This window comes from Arachis hypogaea, chromosome 20 (genome assembly GCF_003086295.3).
Source record: "Arachis hypogaea cultivar Tifrunner chromosome 20, arahy.Tifrunner.gnm2.J5K5, whole genome shotgun sequence".
Classification (NCBI taxonomy): domain Eukaryota; kingdom Viridiplantae; phylum Streptophyta; class Magnoliopsida; order Fabales; family Fabaceae; genus Arachis; species Arachis hypogaea.
This window is the reverse complement of record NC_092055.1, coordinates 124431072-124446194: the sequence shown is the minus strand read 5'-3', so window position 1 is coordinate 124446194 and position 15123 is coordinate 124431072. Positions and strand designations below refer to the sequence as shown.

The following is a 15123-nucleotide window of genomic DNA, read 5'->3' as shown; positions in this document are numbered from 1 at the left end:
CTACAGAACTCGAAATGGCATGCTTCCAATTGCGTTGGAAAGTAGACATCCAGGGCTTTCCAGCAATATATAATAGTTCATACTTTGCACAAGGATAAATGACGTAAAATGGCGTTCAACGCCAGTTCTCTACCCAATTTTGGCGTCCAGCGCCAGAAAAGGATCAAAAGCTGGAGTTGAACGCCCAAACTGGCACAAAAACTGGCGTTCAACTCCACAAATGGCCTCTGCACATGGATTGCTTAATTCTCAGCCCCAGCACACACCAAATGGGCCCCAGAAGTGGGCCTCTGCATCATCCATCATAGTTTACTCATTTGTGTAAACCTAGGCTACTAGTTTAGTATTTAAACAACTTTTAGAGACTTATTTTGTACCTCATAACATTTTAGATCAAAACTTTGTATTCTCTGACGGCATGAGTCTCTAAACCCCATTGTTGGGGGTGAGGAGCTCTGCTGTGTCTCGATGAATTAATGCAAGTATTTCTGTTTTCCATTCAAACACGCTTGTTCCTATCTAAGATGTTCATTCGCGCTTAACTGTGATGAAGGTGATGACCTGTGACATTCATCACCTTCCTCAAACCACGAACGTGTGCCCGACAACCACCTCCGTTCTATATCCGATTGAATGAGTATCTCTTAGATTCCTTAATCAGAATCTCCGTGGTATAAGCTAGAACTGATGGCGGCATTCATGAGAATCCGGAAAGTCTAAACCTTGTATGTGGTATTCTGAGTAGGATTCAAGGATTGAATGACTGTGACGAGCTTCAAACTCCTGAAGGCTGGGCGTTAGTGACAGACGCAAAAGGATAGTAAATCCTATTCCAACCGGATCGAGAACCAACCGGTGATTAGCCGTGCTGTGACAGAGCGCGCGAGCGTAGTTTTCACTGGAAGGATGGAAGGTAGCCATTGACAACGGTGATCCACCAACACACAGCTTGCCATAGGAGGACGTGCGTGCGTGAACAAGAAGACAGAAGAAAGCAGAGATTCAGAAGACAAAGCATCTCCAAAACTCCAACATATTCTCCACTACTGCATAACAAGTAACCTTTAATCCATGCTCTATTGTTTATTTGCAATTCAACTGATAAACACAATTGACTTCCTGACTAAGATTTACAAGGTAACCATAGATTGCTTCAAACCAACAATCTCCGTGGGATTCGACCCTTACTCACGTGAGGTATTACTTGGACGACCCAGTGCACTTGCTGGTCAGTGGTACGAGTTGTGAAAATTGTGATTCACAATTTGTGCACCAACGTCCGAGCGAGAGAACTAACCATTCTTCATCCGCAGCACCCATCGGCGAATAAATGGCTGCGACACCGTCTTGCGGAGGACGTAGCTCTGCGGATCGAACAGCAACGGAAGACTCCATCACCGCCGTCGCCTCATTCCTCTTCTTTTCTCTGTAGACTTAGCTTCCTTCTCTGTGACCGTCACTGTCATCCTCGCCACCCTCTTCTCCTTCTTCCATTGACCTTTCTTTTTTCACCGTCGTTTTCTTCATCTCTACAAAGTTGCTAGAGGAAGTCTTTTCCTTGTCAGTGCCAACTACTCCCTCTACCAAGACTTGCTGCTCAGTCTCTCATCTTGTCTTTGCATTTAATCATTTTTTTAGTCTTCTCTTTGCGTTTTGAATTTAAAGTTGAATCAAACTCCCGCTTAATTGCTTTATTCACATATGTGCTTTTATTGCTTTGCCATGTGTCGATTATAGAGGCTAAACACTTGTCAAATAATGAATCATGTACTGTTCTCCTATTATATATAATAAAGAGATTATTTTCGAAGGCTAAAGTATGAATATATACATGTTTTATTATTTATTTTGAAGTTATATGGTTGGTTAAGTTATCAAGAATGTCTTTGTGAACCTTTTGTTCTTAATTTGGAATCCCTAACCTTAATAATAAATCCCAAAAAATGAAGTGAATTGATCCGCATGCATGAACCTCAATAAACTTCCATAAAATGGAATTTGATGAAACAAAACTCTTCATTATTTTTGTTTGAGTTGATGACTTTATTTGTTTTCTTTATTAGATGGTTAAAATCTTAAATTACAGTATCTGAATCTCATTACTCTACATGTATGGCTAATTTGATGTGACATGGCTAAAGTCTCAAGAAAGCATTAATTGATTTATTCGGTGTAAAAATAACCGGTTTTTCTATGTAAAAAATTGATTTTGTGTAAAAACTGATTTTTCGGTGTAAAAACCGTTTTTTATTCTAAAATCGGTTTTTTAAATCGGTTATTTTTTAAATTAATTTTTATTTTTATAATTGATTAAAAATCGATTTTTAAATTTTCTAATAAGTTAATACCCGATATTGTCATGTAAAATTAACTTAGTTAATTAAATTAACTATAACTATGTGTACAGTCTTAGGATTAACTGAAATTAGAGATTTTTTAAATTTTAGTTTTGATTTTAGATTTATTGTACACCCCTACCGCGTGAGTCCTGTTAAAGATGTCCAACTCCCAACACTTTCCAGTTTCCCCCTTGAGCATCCTTCTTCCAAATTCCAAATTCCATCTATGGCATCCACCTTCTTCAACAACCTTCTTGCAACACCCAAAGCACATCCTATCATGTGCACTGCAACAACCCAATCTCAACAACCCACGCCACCTGCCACCTACTCCCCCACTCCTCCCAACCGCCAACTTCGCACCCCTCACAGCGGGTCAGTTAGTACTCACTACTCCATATTCCCTCTTTTATCATTTCAATTCTGTTATTTACTGCTGCGATTTTCTTTGTTTTTACTTTACAGGTACCATTTTGATGGGAGTGCTCGCAAGTTCTTTGAGGGATGGTACTTCAAGGTCTCCATTCCCGAACGCCGCCAGAGCTTCTGTTTTATGTACTCCGTCGAGAGCCCTTCTTTTCCCAGGAAACTCACGCCCTTCGAGGTGACACAGTACGGACCTAGGTTCACTGGCGTCGGGGCGCAAATTCTTGGTGCTGATGACAAGTACATTTGCCAATTCTCAGAGGAATCGCAAAATTTCTGGGGAGGTCAGTCTCCTTCTGCTTTCTGTTATTCTCTTGTTAAGTTCGTTATATGATTGTTCGTGTTATGTGGATTTGAGATTGTTGTAGATCGTCATGAACTGATTCTGGGGAACACCTTTGTGGCCAAGAACAATTCGAGACCTCCAAACAAGGAGCTTCCCCCTCAGGTTTGTTAATGTTTATGATTTTCTACACATGTCTCTTCCATGTTGAAATTATTACTCCTTTTATTACTAAATGTTAGAAAATTATTAAGTGTTCTAGATTCTCTTAGAATATATTTAAATAACTAAAATGTCTATTGATAAATTTAATTTTAATGCACTGTTAAAACATGTTTACATGTGCATCCAATCACTACTTTTTACCTCGAATACGCTAATGATTTATCCAAAAAGAATGAATGTTAATAGACGATTATATAAAATGTTTTATGCCACCGTCAGTGCATCAAAATTGAACTCAAAATGGGGTGTATATTCTGAGATGCTCATGTCATCAGTTGGATACAAGTGTACATTGCCAAAATGTCTTATTTCTTTCTCTCTTTTTTTTGGCACTTATTTTGCTTCCTACTTGGTCCCTTGTTTAGGAATTTGATAATAAAGTGCTGCAAGGTTTTCAAGTTACCCCGCTTTGGCATCAAGGTTTCATTCGTGATGATAGAAGGTAGGGGTGAAATTGCTCTTTTTACATTGTCTCTCATGTTATATTTCATACTTGACACAAACTTTAATTATAGGTCAAATTATGTAGAAACAGTGGAGACAGCTCGTTGGGAATATAGTACACGCCCTGTTTATGGTTGGGGCGATGTTGGGTCTGCACAGAAGTCTACAGCTGGCTGGCTTGCAGCTTTTCCTGTTTTTGAACCTCACTGGCAAATATGCATGGCGGGTGGATTATCAACAGGCATGTGCTAATACTTACTAGTTCGACTATTAACTATTCACTTGTTAATTTATATCGTGATCTAGTACTCTTCATTTGTTTTATAGGCTGAATGAAACATGATAATTTGGTTTGGCAAATTTATGAGTCTATTATGGTTCTAAACTACTAATGTCATTTGCCAAATTGATTGACATATATAGTCTTTTTCTACCTATAAAATACTAAACATCAACTATATCGTAGTGATGAAAGGATGTAATTGTTGCTAGAGCCACAGTGTGATTCTGTAAAGGAAAAGAGAAAATGATGTCATTTACATTTTATGTTTGTGCTGAGACTAGATTGACAGCATCATGTTCGATAGTCATCTGTGAATAACATTTCTGCTTTGAAATTTAGTTACTCTTGTTTGTAAATTTAACATTTATGCCATCTTGAATTTACTTTATATGAATATTGAATCTCAGGTTGGATAGAGTGGGATGGCGAGAGGATTGAGTTTAATAATGCCCCATCTTATTCAGAAAAGAATTGGGGTGGAGGATTCCCAAGAAGATGGTTTTGGGTAAAAAATAAAATCTTCGTCAAAGATGATCTTGTATTGTTCATTAAGATATTAATTATTCGGCTCTTTATGCAACACAATTATGTCTGGTTGCATGTTATTACCACCATTATTTGGAAAAGTTTATATTTATTCATCTTAAGTTTTCAATGTTGCAGGTTCAATGTAATGTCTTTGAAGGTGGTAGTGGAGAAATTGCACTTACAGCTGCTGGTGGTTTGAGGCAAATTCCTGGAATAACAGAGACTTATGAAAATGCTGCACTGGTAACTTTGTACTGCATCATGTGGCTCTTGTAATTATATTTACTCCAACTTTTTGTAATACCCAGATATTTGATTGTTCTCCTTCCTTGTGTTATTAGAATGAAACATGTTAGTTTTAATCTTTATTTTTCATAAACTTGTGCACAAGGATGAAAATACTGAGGGAGTCAGATTTCCAACCAGCTTGTATTTCAGACATCATTTAACATGACGAACATTAGGTCTAATGTAAATGCTTTTTACAATGTGGTTTAATTGCGCTGAAACTTCTTTTTACATATTCTAATATGTAGTTTTGATGATATATTGTTATTCCTTTAATCCTTTCATTTTAAGTCATGTTGCTAAAAAATTTCATACATGATTTTTTGTTATTGACCTTCTTTCAGATGCCCCCCTCTAATGTTGATAATATATTAATATATTCTATGCTGCAACTTTCAATATGATGCAGATTGGAGTTCATTATGCTGGAATCTTTTATGAATTTGTGCCATGGAATGGTGTTGTTAACTGGGAAGTTAATCCGTGGGGTTATTGGTTTATGTCAGCAGACAATGGCAGACATGTGGTATTTATATCTCTCTAATTACATTTTATTATTCGATGATGGTTAAGGGCAATGCTACACAGACGCACTATACATACTGTAGGCGTATTAACAACAACAGAGTCTTATTCTACTAGGTGGGTTTTGTTGTATGAATCAAACGATACTATGTGCCTTGACCACGAATGTGTCTATGCTTAGCGGCTTAGCCTATATGTACGCAGTATTAAAACGGAAATTAAGTTTGAAGTTTAACTTTCACTTCATCCAAAGTATTGAATGGTTCAAAGTTTTTACATTTTCAATACAAACTTATCTCTTCTACTTCCTTAACAGGGCCCTTTTCCATTATGACAATAAACTGAAATTTGAATCCCTTTACTAATAAATAGTTTTTAAGGTGTACACACCAAATCAACCACCTCCACCTGTATAAAATATATGTTAAAATACAAAATACACATTGAAAATATCTTAAATAAAACATGTATTTATACGTGGTGGCTAATTTGGTGACTGATTTTTTGTGTGCGTATAGTATTTCTATCTTTCAACCGTAGCTAGTGGGGGTTGCTTTTTGCAACTTAAATTGAACTTAAGTCCCAGTAAAACTAAGTATCTAGATGGTCGTCCTTATCTTGGCGATGGATAGAATCAGCATATTCTAAAATTCTAGTTTGGCAGGTTGAATTAGAAGCAAGAACAGATGATCCCGGTACCACATTACGCGCTCCAACAATGGAAGCTGGCCTTGCCCCAGCGTGTAAAGATACATGTTTCGGAATTCTAAAGTTACAAATTTGGGAACGAAGATACGACGGCAGCAAGGGAAAGGTGTCTTCTTAGTTCTTACTCTGTCTATACTAATCACACATGAGTTCGTTCTTGTTCATTGTTTTTCGAAGATTCTCACGAATGTTTTGTAAATGTCAGTTGATACTGGATGTTTCGAGTAACATGGCAGCTTTAGAAGTAGGAGGAGGTCCATGGTTCAGCCCTTGGAAGGGTCAGACATCAACTCCAGCTGTCCTTAAGCGTGCTCTTGAACTGCCAATCGATGTAGATGGCTTTTTCAATGCAGTTCCTCTGTTTAAGCCACCAGGCTTGTAAGAATTGGTTTGCTTTCCTTATAATCTTATCATATGAAATGACATGGCTGAAATTTGCATGCAAGTGTATTCAAAGGCTAACAGTAAAATTTCGAAAGGGATTATGTGATTAGAAACAATGTCCATAATTCAAGATAAAAAGATTGAATGAGTACGTCACGAGATGTTTTTCTTTTTCATGTCCAAGGTGAAATTTAAACTCGTTAGTTTTTGTTTAAGGAATCAGGTGATGAACTATCACGCACACCCATGTGATTGCATTCTTAGTTTCTTATTGTTTGGGATGAAATTCTTATTATACTTTTATTTTTGTCGTTTTTGTAAATTCTTATTGTACTTTTGTTTTTGGTATTGCATTCTTATAGTACCCTCTTTTTGTCTTTGCATTCTTATAGCAGTTTGTTGACCTGCTTTATAAACTCTTGACAGCCGAAGCCCAAAATGTTTTTCTAATCTTTCATGCCAATCATATTCTCCCACAATAGTCCATCACTGCACATGTAAGCCCACGAATTGATATACTTTTTCAAAGTTAAAAAAATAAAAAGTAAGTTGGGTCTAGTGGTTAGTTCATTAGTCTGTTTAAGCAAGTGTCAGGAATTGGAATACTGTTTTGTGCATACAGCAATCCATTGGTCAACTGTAAATTCTTAAATGGAGTTCCGTACCCCATCAGATTAGTTATTGGCTTGTTGGGTTGAGGAATACTGAAAAAAACAAAAAAAAATAAAAAAATATTTTATTTTTATAAAATACTTTTTTATTAATAAATTTTTTTCTTCTAAAAAATTTATTTTGATCTTTGTAATTAGTTTGCTTTATTAAGTATTAATATAACAGGTTAAATACTTATGTATTGTCATATTAGCGAATTTAGTATACAATTTGCATATGGTTTATCGATATGCATTTTGTTATCATTATTTTCAATTGGAAGATCGATTAATTCAAGTAATAAAAAATTATAAATGGATTATTTTTTATTTTTATTAGAGATTCAAAAAACATTATTGAATTGGTCTTGGTTATTGTTCGAGACAGAATAAAAGAAGGTGGAATTCTCGAACGAAGAAAAGAATCCGATGATTTGGATATAATTTTGTTTTATTCAATCTCAATATTGGTGGTTTTTTTATGGATTTTTATTTCGAGTATTGTTCTGATTGTACTTCTTATGCCGGGATATGAATCAAATAATAAATGAAAAATGTTAGGTACCTTAAAATTAGCTACTATATATAAATATATATGTTGTTTAACTTATTTTTAATGTGTATTTTATATTTTAATATATATTTTATATTGGTAGCTAATTTTAATATATACTTAACATAGTTGATAATAAATATTCTTTTCTTGATAGTCTACAATTGCTACTTAATTGATTAGTTATGAAATACAAAAAAAATATCTTATTCTTTTTTCATCAATTTCTAATATCTAGTTCAATAAGATTCAAACTCATGCAATATCAAAGAAGAAAGAACAATTGACAACATTGAATTTTTGTTCAATAGTGAAATCTTAAAAAAATTATCCAATTCATCCTTTGGAGTCATATCTCCTCTCAAATTTGATAATTATTTCTTTACTTTTTGAATGTCCTAAAAAAACAAAACAAGCATATTGTTCTTTTTTTTTTTTTTAACAATTTCTTATTTCTAGTATACCTCTTAGTAAAATTTAAATTTAGATGCAGTTTTGACTATTTGCCAAAAAAAAAAAAACAAAAATAATTGGCTAAAATTAAACTTTGTTTATCAACCACGTATTGTCCAATCAAATTCAATTCTCTTTCAATATGCACCTCAAATAATCCGATCCGCGTGGATTTTTTCTCCAACTAAGGAACAAATCATGGCAGATGAGGTGCAAAAGGAGAAATTTGTCCCCAAGAAGAACTTGTGTCTGATTAGTTAATTGGTGAGCCATCATCAGCTTATCAAAGCGGCAATCTATAAAAATTTTAATTTTAGTAGGTTAAAATAAAAATAAAAGTTATAGAAACCAAAATAAAAAAAATGATTTTCGAAGAACCAAAATTTTATTTAAGTCAAAATAAAATGATCTAAAAAAACCACGTTTATTAATCCAAAATAATAAAATTCTCTTCCTTAATTAGCCTTTTGAAATAAATTTCTCACTTAAATTTAAACATTCAAATTGATCATTGTAGTAAACCATGATTAAGCATCGAGATAAACGTGGAATTGAACACATCAATTTTCTTTTATTATAGAATTTTTCTAGTACCATGTCAAATAAAGAGACAAAAGAGTAGGCAATATGTTATTTTATTCTGACGCTCCCTGTAGGCCGTACTTAGTAATGCTTACTTGATTAGCAGCTACTAACCATTTTTTTTAACTTTTTGAATCGATACTAACCATCTTTATATTAGAAATTAAGAAAGTATGTCAAGAACACGATTGATTTGATTTCATTACATCATTATTAGTAAAATATTTAAATATTTTTCAATAATGTATAAAAGTTTAAACTCATTTTACAAGCACATATGTTATTATGGTCATAATTATATAATTTTATTTTGTTTTTGTTGATTATTGGTTATTAAATTTATTGGGATTTTTTTTATTATCATTCTTGATGTGAAACATTCATTGTAACTTATATATCGGTTGACGTTTGTCACAATATTTGTTATTATTTTTTACAAGTTTTGAATTAATATATAATTATAAACAAAAAATAAATAAATAAAATGGTGTTTACTCATCACTTTTATATTGGAACTATGAAAATATTGGCAGCAATATTGAATCCGAGTGCGAGCTAGACAAAAAAAAAATATTTTAAAATATTTATTTTAGTAAATTAATTGATTTAGACGAGGATGATTTAGGGAATTATAATGATTATCAATTAATAATGAGTGCAAATAAACATATTGGATTGCAAATAACCTCACCTACCTTACCCTAATTAAATAAGGGAGAAAATAGAGCAAAAGCTATATATTTATAGCTTTATAATTTTTAAATTAAAATAATCAAATACTGGATTAATTAAATGACAACGTGAAAGGTTAATTTTTAAACAATCAATAAAAAATAATTTATATTATATTCAGCTAAACTTTTTCTTCCCTATAAAAACCGATAATTGAGTAGTTCAATTCTCATGTTGTGCTCTTTTTGTGAGTGTTGTGGATCAATAAAGAATTTAAGATGGGTAGGAGAGTGTTATGCTCATGCATGTTTATTGGGGCATTATTTATGTTATTCAATGCCCAAAATGCATTAGTTAGTTGTGCTTTGACTTCTCAATTGCAAGAAGAAATAACAAGAATCAACGAAGAAGGGCCTTATATAGGTTTGGTCATACCAAATTCTTTTGAACTCAATCCTCTTCTTCAAAATCCAGCCTACACTCCCAGTGAAAATATTATTGACTTTGCAGGTAAAATATAAATAGGAATAAAAGAAAATATAAACTTCATGAATATATATAATTCTCCTTAATTAGGTCTCTTGTATTAATAGTTAATATTTGTCAATTTATATTTCCAATTTAGCTTCATTTTCTTTTTTATTAATGGCTAATAAATAATAAAGGTTGGGTCTGCACAGAAGTCTACAGCTGGCTGGCTTGCAGCTTTTCCTATTTTTGAACCTCACTGGCAAATATGCATGGCAGGTGGATTATCAACAGACAACATGTATGTGCTAATATTTATTAGTTCGACTATTAACTATTGACTAAATAATTTTAATATGGAGTTTAGAAGTGTGTTTTACCTGAAAATAAAGTTTTTGGTGTATATAAAGTGAGTGAACGTTGCAGGCAATGCAAGTACAATACGTAGGTAACGTGCTGAGGAAATGGATCCTCTCAATTTTTTTTAATAATTAAGAGAGTAAAGTGTGATCTCACACTATTAATTTTATAAGTGAGACCAAATATAAATATGAGAGAAAAAATAATAAAGAGTTAGTGATCATACTTTACACTCTCAATTTTTTTTAACAATTGAGATGATCAATTCCCAACATGCTGACTTAGTACGCAACCAATGTGTTGGACACGTAACACAAATCTGTTCAACACGCAGGTAACGTGTTGCACACATAGTTAGATAGAGGCGCGAATCAAAGTGAAGGAGAGAAGAGGATTTCGAGTTTTCGACAAGGTCCGGTGGGAGGCAGAGAAAAAGAGTTGTTGACGGCGGTGTAAAGAGAGATGGAAGAGGCGTAAGGTTGAGGTTAAGGGTTGAATGCTGAAGTCCAAAGGGATTAACTGAAATTAAGGGTTTTTTAAATTTGGTTTTTATTTTGGTTAATCGATTTTTTAAATTTAATTTTGGTTAATTATTTTTAAATAATATGGTTATAATTTTTTATCGGATTAATTATATTTGGGTAAGTGACCGTCACTAGCTACTTGATTAATTTTGGAAAACAATCTTTTCAACTGATGATTAAGCAGCTGAACTTCAAGTATATCTGAGTACTGGATATGTGGATATGGGTACTGTATGTGTGCGCTGCATAATTTTTCTATTTACATGATATGGTTGTGAACTTAATTGTAATAATGAAACCTATCAATGATTTTTCAATATGATATGGCGAAAGTAGGCCAAGTTTGATTTTAGTTTCTAAAGTGAGATGAACCATGCCTTGCATTGATGGCATGATATTTATATCTTTTATGGTATGTTTTGTTTTATCAGATTATGATCTATTACTATATATATACACACACATACACATGTATGTAGTTTGCGACTGGTTTCTTAAGAGTCGCTGCTAAGGCCTTGTTTACAAGAAATAAGTTTCCATTCGTACATTTAGGTCTACTTTAGGAATGTTTATTTTAAGAGAAATTTGTGTTTTATTACTTTGTATTTAATAATTAAAAAAAAATCATGTATTTATGTTTTTAATTTTAAAAAATTAGGGAAAATTTTGAAAGTATTTTATGAAGATTTTTTTTTGTTGTAAAATTGGCTTTTTTTTTTTAATTAAAAAGTCCAATGTTATATTGATGAATATCTATATTTATTTTTACTATTTATTAAATTGATGTCTGTTATATTTAAAGTAATTTTAAATATTAAACAAAATTTTACCAAATAAAATTTTTATAATTTGGTTTATTAAAAATTACTTTTATTTTAATTTATTAAACATATTTGCTACAACTTGTAAAATGTCAAAATTTTACTAAATCAAACTTTACAAATAAACAAAAATACATTATTAAAATTAAATTTTTAAAAAGATTAATATTGTCTATGTTACATTTCTGAAAATAAGTATACATTTTAATTACAAAAAATTTTAAATAATAGAAATTAAGTGTCACTTTAATTAGTTTTCAGATCCGGACAAAATTTTTCGCTCCACAATACAGTGAGTCAGTGAGATATATACTCCTACTATTTAGTATTTACACCAAATTCAAACTTACTTTTTGTTTAAAAATTTTTACACACACAAACATTTCCTTAATATACGAAACTCCCCAAAACATCTGCAAAATTACCATCACAATCATGCATGAACAAATTAAAAAAAAAAATCTTGATAATCGAATTAAATATGACGGATCTATTTTTGTGATCAACGTCAAAGTTGTTAAATTTGTGGTCCATTTTGTGGTACCAACAATGTTCAGACATATCATCATGAATACAAATACCAATAGCTAGTTAGATAGATATAGAAGGCCACATCTTCTTGTCTCTCTGATGAGAATGAGTGAATGACTCATGAAACTGTTTAATTACCATGTCTATTTAATTATTGCCATCCAAAAAATACAAATAACCATTACCCTAAATTTTGATTTATTCATAATTCAGTTTAAATTTTTAAGGTGTGTAATTTGACATCTTGAAATTGTCTATATGCATAAAAAATATTAATTTTTCTTCTCAAGTTTTAAGAGGCCGGCTATTTATAAATAAACCATTTCACAGAACAGATAATTTAAAAGAAAAAAAAAATTATATTTTTTGTTTTGTATTATTTAATCATTTTAGAAAATAGTAAATTAATTATACCTTTTAAAAATTTACTATATAACAATTAAATGATACACAGACAAAGGAGAGGAAGGTGGAACTGCAGAAGATGAGATATACTAGAGTACAATTGTGGTGGGTGTAAATGGGGTGGAATATTTTTTTATTTTAGTGGGCTTGAAATGCAACTCGTTATTTACATTGTTTGCACCTTCTATTGTCTACCTAGTAGAACTAGATTATATATACTATAAAACATACAACTATGTTAATTTAGTTATAAATTGTATTATATGTACATTAAAATTAATTATTAAAAATTTTTTAATTATATAATTATAATGAGTTAATATTTAAAATCGTCCCTGAAAGATACCCCGATCTCCATTTTGGTCCTCGAAAGATAAAGTTAATCGAAATCGTCCTCGAAAGATACACGACTTGGTCACGTTAGTCCTTCCGTCAGTTGGATGATGACGTGTCACGTTAAGTGCCACGTGGCACATGATGACGTGGTGGGTGATGCCATGTGTCAGGTCAGTGACACTTGATATGTGAAAAAGTTATTTTTAATCAAAATAGTCCTTAAAAGTTCATATGTAAATCATTTTCATCCCTAAAATTTTAAAAAATAATCAAATTAGTCCTTATATAATTTTTTTTTTATTTTTTCCCCAAAGCCGATTTTTTTTGTAACTAAATGTAAGTCGGTAGGAATCTGCATTCCACGAGTGAAATTAGTATGTATAGTTAAAAGCTCAAAATCACCCAACAGATAGTAAAAGTAGCTCAAATAGCTCAAAAGTCAGATTTAACTTTTCAAAATGGAATTACTTATTACAGTAGAAGCTTCAAGAGCTAAAAACATTGAAAAAGATGTACCGCAAATTTTAGTAATTCCATATGCACAATATCATAGCATAGTTCTTGATTAATATAGAAAGCAAAATCAGTATACTATGTACAGCAAAATCAGTATTATCCAAAATTTCATAAACCTAAGATGCACTCTGGTTCAGTCAGATAAAATACACCACAAAACTATGATGCAACCCACGCGGGCCAATGCTTCCAATATATATTTCAGGTCTTTTCTTAACAGGATCCAAGCCTTCAAGTACCTATGAAAGTTACAACTATATTAAGCCTGTGCCACTTCTAAAGCATATTTGGTGAAGCAACCCACAATAAGTGACAAGAAATACAGGCACTCAATTTTCTTTTCAACACAATAGCACATATCACTTCCAATATGCAGTTAACTAGTTTCATTAAATTGCATTATTAATCCAGATATGAACTAACTAAAAAAAAGGGGTACCTGGGTTTGAAGAGTGAAGAGTGAGAGATGGAAAGAGAGAAAGATGAAGAGAGAGTAGCAGAAGAATGGGGAAGTGGAACCCTATTGCCCCTTTGACGCAATCGTCAACCCATAGCTCAGCAGATCGGAACCGTTCTTATCTTACCCGCGGCTACGCTGATCTTCTTCGTCGGAATCGGAATTGGATTCGGAGCCCTTGGGAGGTCGGAAGGAGAAAAAGTAGTGAGAGTCGTCGACCTTGACGGCAGTTTCGTCCTTGGCGAGGGGCCATTGGATCTTGTCGGCAACGCAGGCGTAAACGGCGACGGCGCTGTCACCCTGCCGGAGGCGGATGATGGAGAAGTCGTCGGAAGCGAGCTCGACGCTGTAGTGGGTGTCGACGAGGTTGAGGATGGCGTCGGGGATCCTAATGAGGACCTCCTTGGTAGCGGCCGGTGGAGCAGACGGCGAATGAACACTGCCATCGCTGCTTCTGGTGTCATTTCGGGGAAATAGGGTTCGGACAAGGTCGCTGAGGTCATCAACGTCAAAGGAAGGGTAGAGAGAACTCTGCTGTTGATGATTAGGTTTTTGGAAGGATGAATTGGCTTCGAGGTTGGAATCGATTACTTCTGGGTAGTGAGAGTTTCTGGGTTTAGGTTTTTGGGAGAAGGAATCCATTGATGAACAGTTGTTTGTGATCGAAATTCGGAAACTTACCCCCTTTTGAAGATAAAACGGCGACGTTTCAACGCCAGTAGGCATCTACCAAAACGACGTCGTTTTGGTTCTTTGCCACCTTGGCAGTTAACGGACCACGTAAGCGGACGTTTGCCATCTCAACTGCGGAGATAACGGAAGGACGAACGTGATCAAGTCAGGTATCTTTCGAGGAGGCTTTTGATTAATTTTGACTTTCGGGGACGAAAATGGAAATCGAGGTATCTTTCAGGGACGAAAATGACTATTAACTCTAATTATAATATAGTTATTTAACTATATATAACCCATTTTATTATTTTATTGTATGACAAATTTATTATCCTTGAGATTATTATTTTAATTAAAAAATATAAAATAAATATATAATAACAAATATGTTATAACTATTTAATGTCAATGGAGTATTTTTGTTTACCTATTCGATTGAACTCAAAGTACGTTATTTACATCATCTTCTTGCATATATAAAAAGGTTGAAATTACTAATTCCGCCCCCTCTTCTCCCACTCTTTTTGGTTTTTACACCTCTCTTTTGATAAATGTATGACATTCACCTAATAAAAAACAATAAAATTAGTTAATAATAAGTCAATATAAATTTTAAATGTATGTACAAAATTTTTGTTTATTGATTATGAGTTAATTTTTGTTGTTGGCAATAACATATTTGATCTTTTT

At 33.0% G+C, this 15123-nt stretch overlaps 1 protein-coding gene and 1 non-coding gene across 2 annotated transcripts; one reads left to right on the top strand and one right to left on the bottom strand.

Moving 5' to 3' along the window:
* Window positions 1-2427: 2427 nt before the first annotated feature.
* On the top strand, window positions 2428-6609 carry LOC112784216 (tocopherol cyclase, chloroplastic). The gene is made up of 10 exons (XM_025827358.3): window positions 2428-2714; window positions 2805-3049; window positions 3134-3213; window positions 3639-3715; window positions 3789-3958; window positions 4408-4505; window positions 4664-4771; window positions 5226-5342; window positions 6006-6155; window positions 6255-6609. Exons 1-10 carry the CDS (start codon window positions 2566-2568, stop codon window positions 6429-6431), a joined length of 1371 nt encoding a protein of 456 aa, XP_025683143.1. The 5' UTR covers window positions 2428-2565; the 3' UTR covers window positions 6432-6609.
* Window positions 6610-13200: 6591 nt separating this feature from the next.
* LOC112784981 (uncharacterized) lies at window positions 13201-14596 on the bottom strand. Its single transcript, XR_011878720.1, has 2 exons — window positions 13744-14596; window positions 13201-13543 (listed from the first exon to the last, which is right to left on the bottom strand). It is a non-coding gene; the product is annotated as an uncharacterized protein (transcript).
* Window positions 14597-15123: the final 527 nt, after the last annotated feature.

Excerpts from the sequence above, each read along its gene's own strand:
- LOC112784216 (XM_025827358.3), top strand. The coding sequence starts at position 2,566 with ATGGCATCCACCTTCTTCAACAACCTTCTTGCAACACCCAAAGCACAT. Across the intron at positions 4,506-4,663 it reads TCCCAAGAAGATGGTTTTGG|GTTCAATGTAATGTCTTTGA; the intron begins GTAAAAAATAAA and ends TCAATGTTGCAG. Across the intron at positions 5,343-6,005 it reads CAGACAATGGCAGACATGTG|GTTGAATTAGAAGCAAGAAC; the intron begins GTATTTATATCT and ends CTAGTTTGGCAG.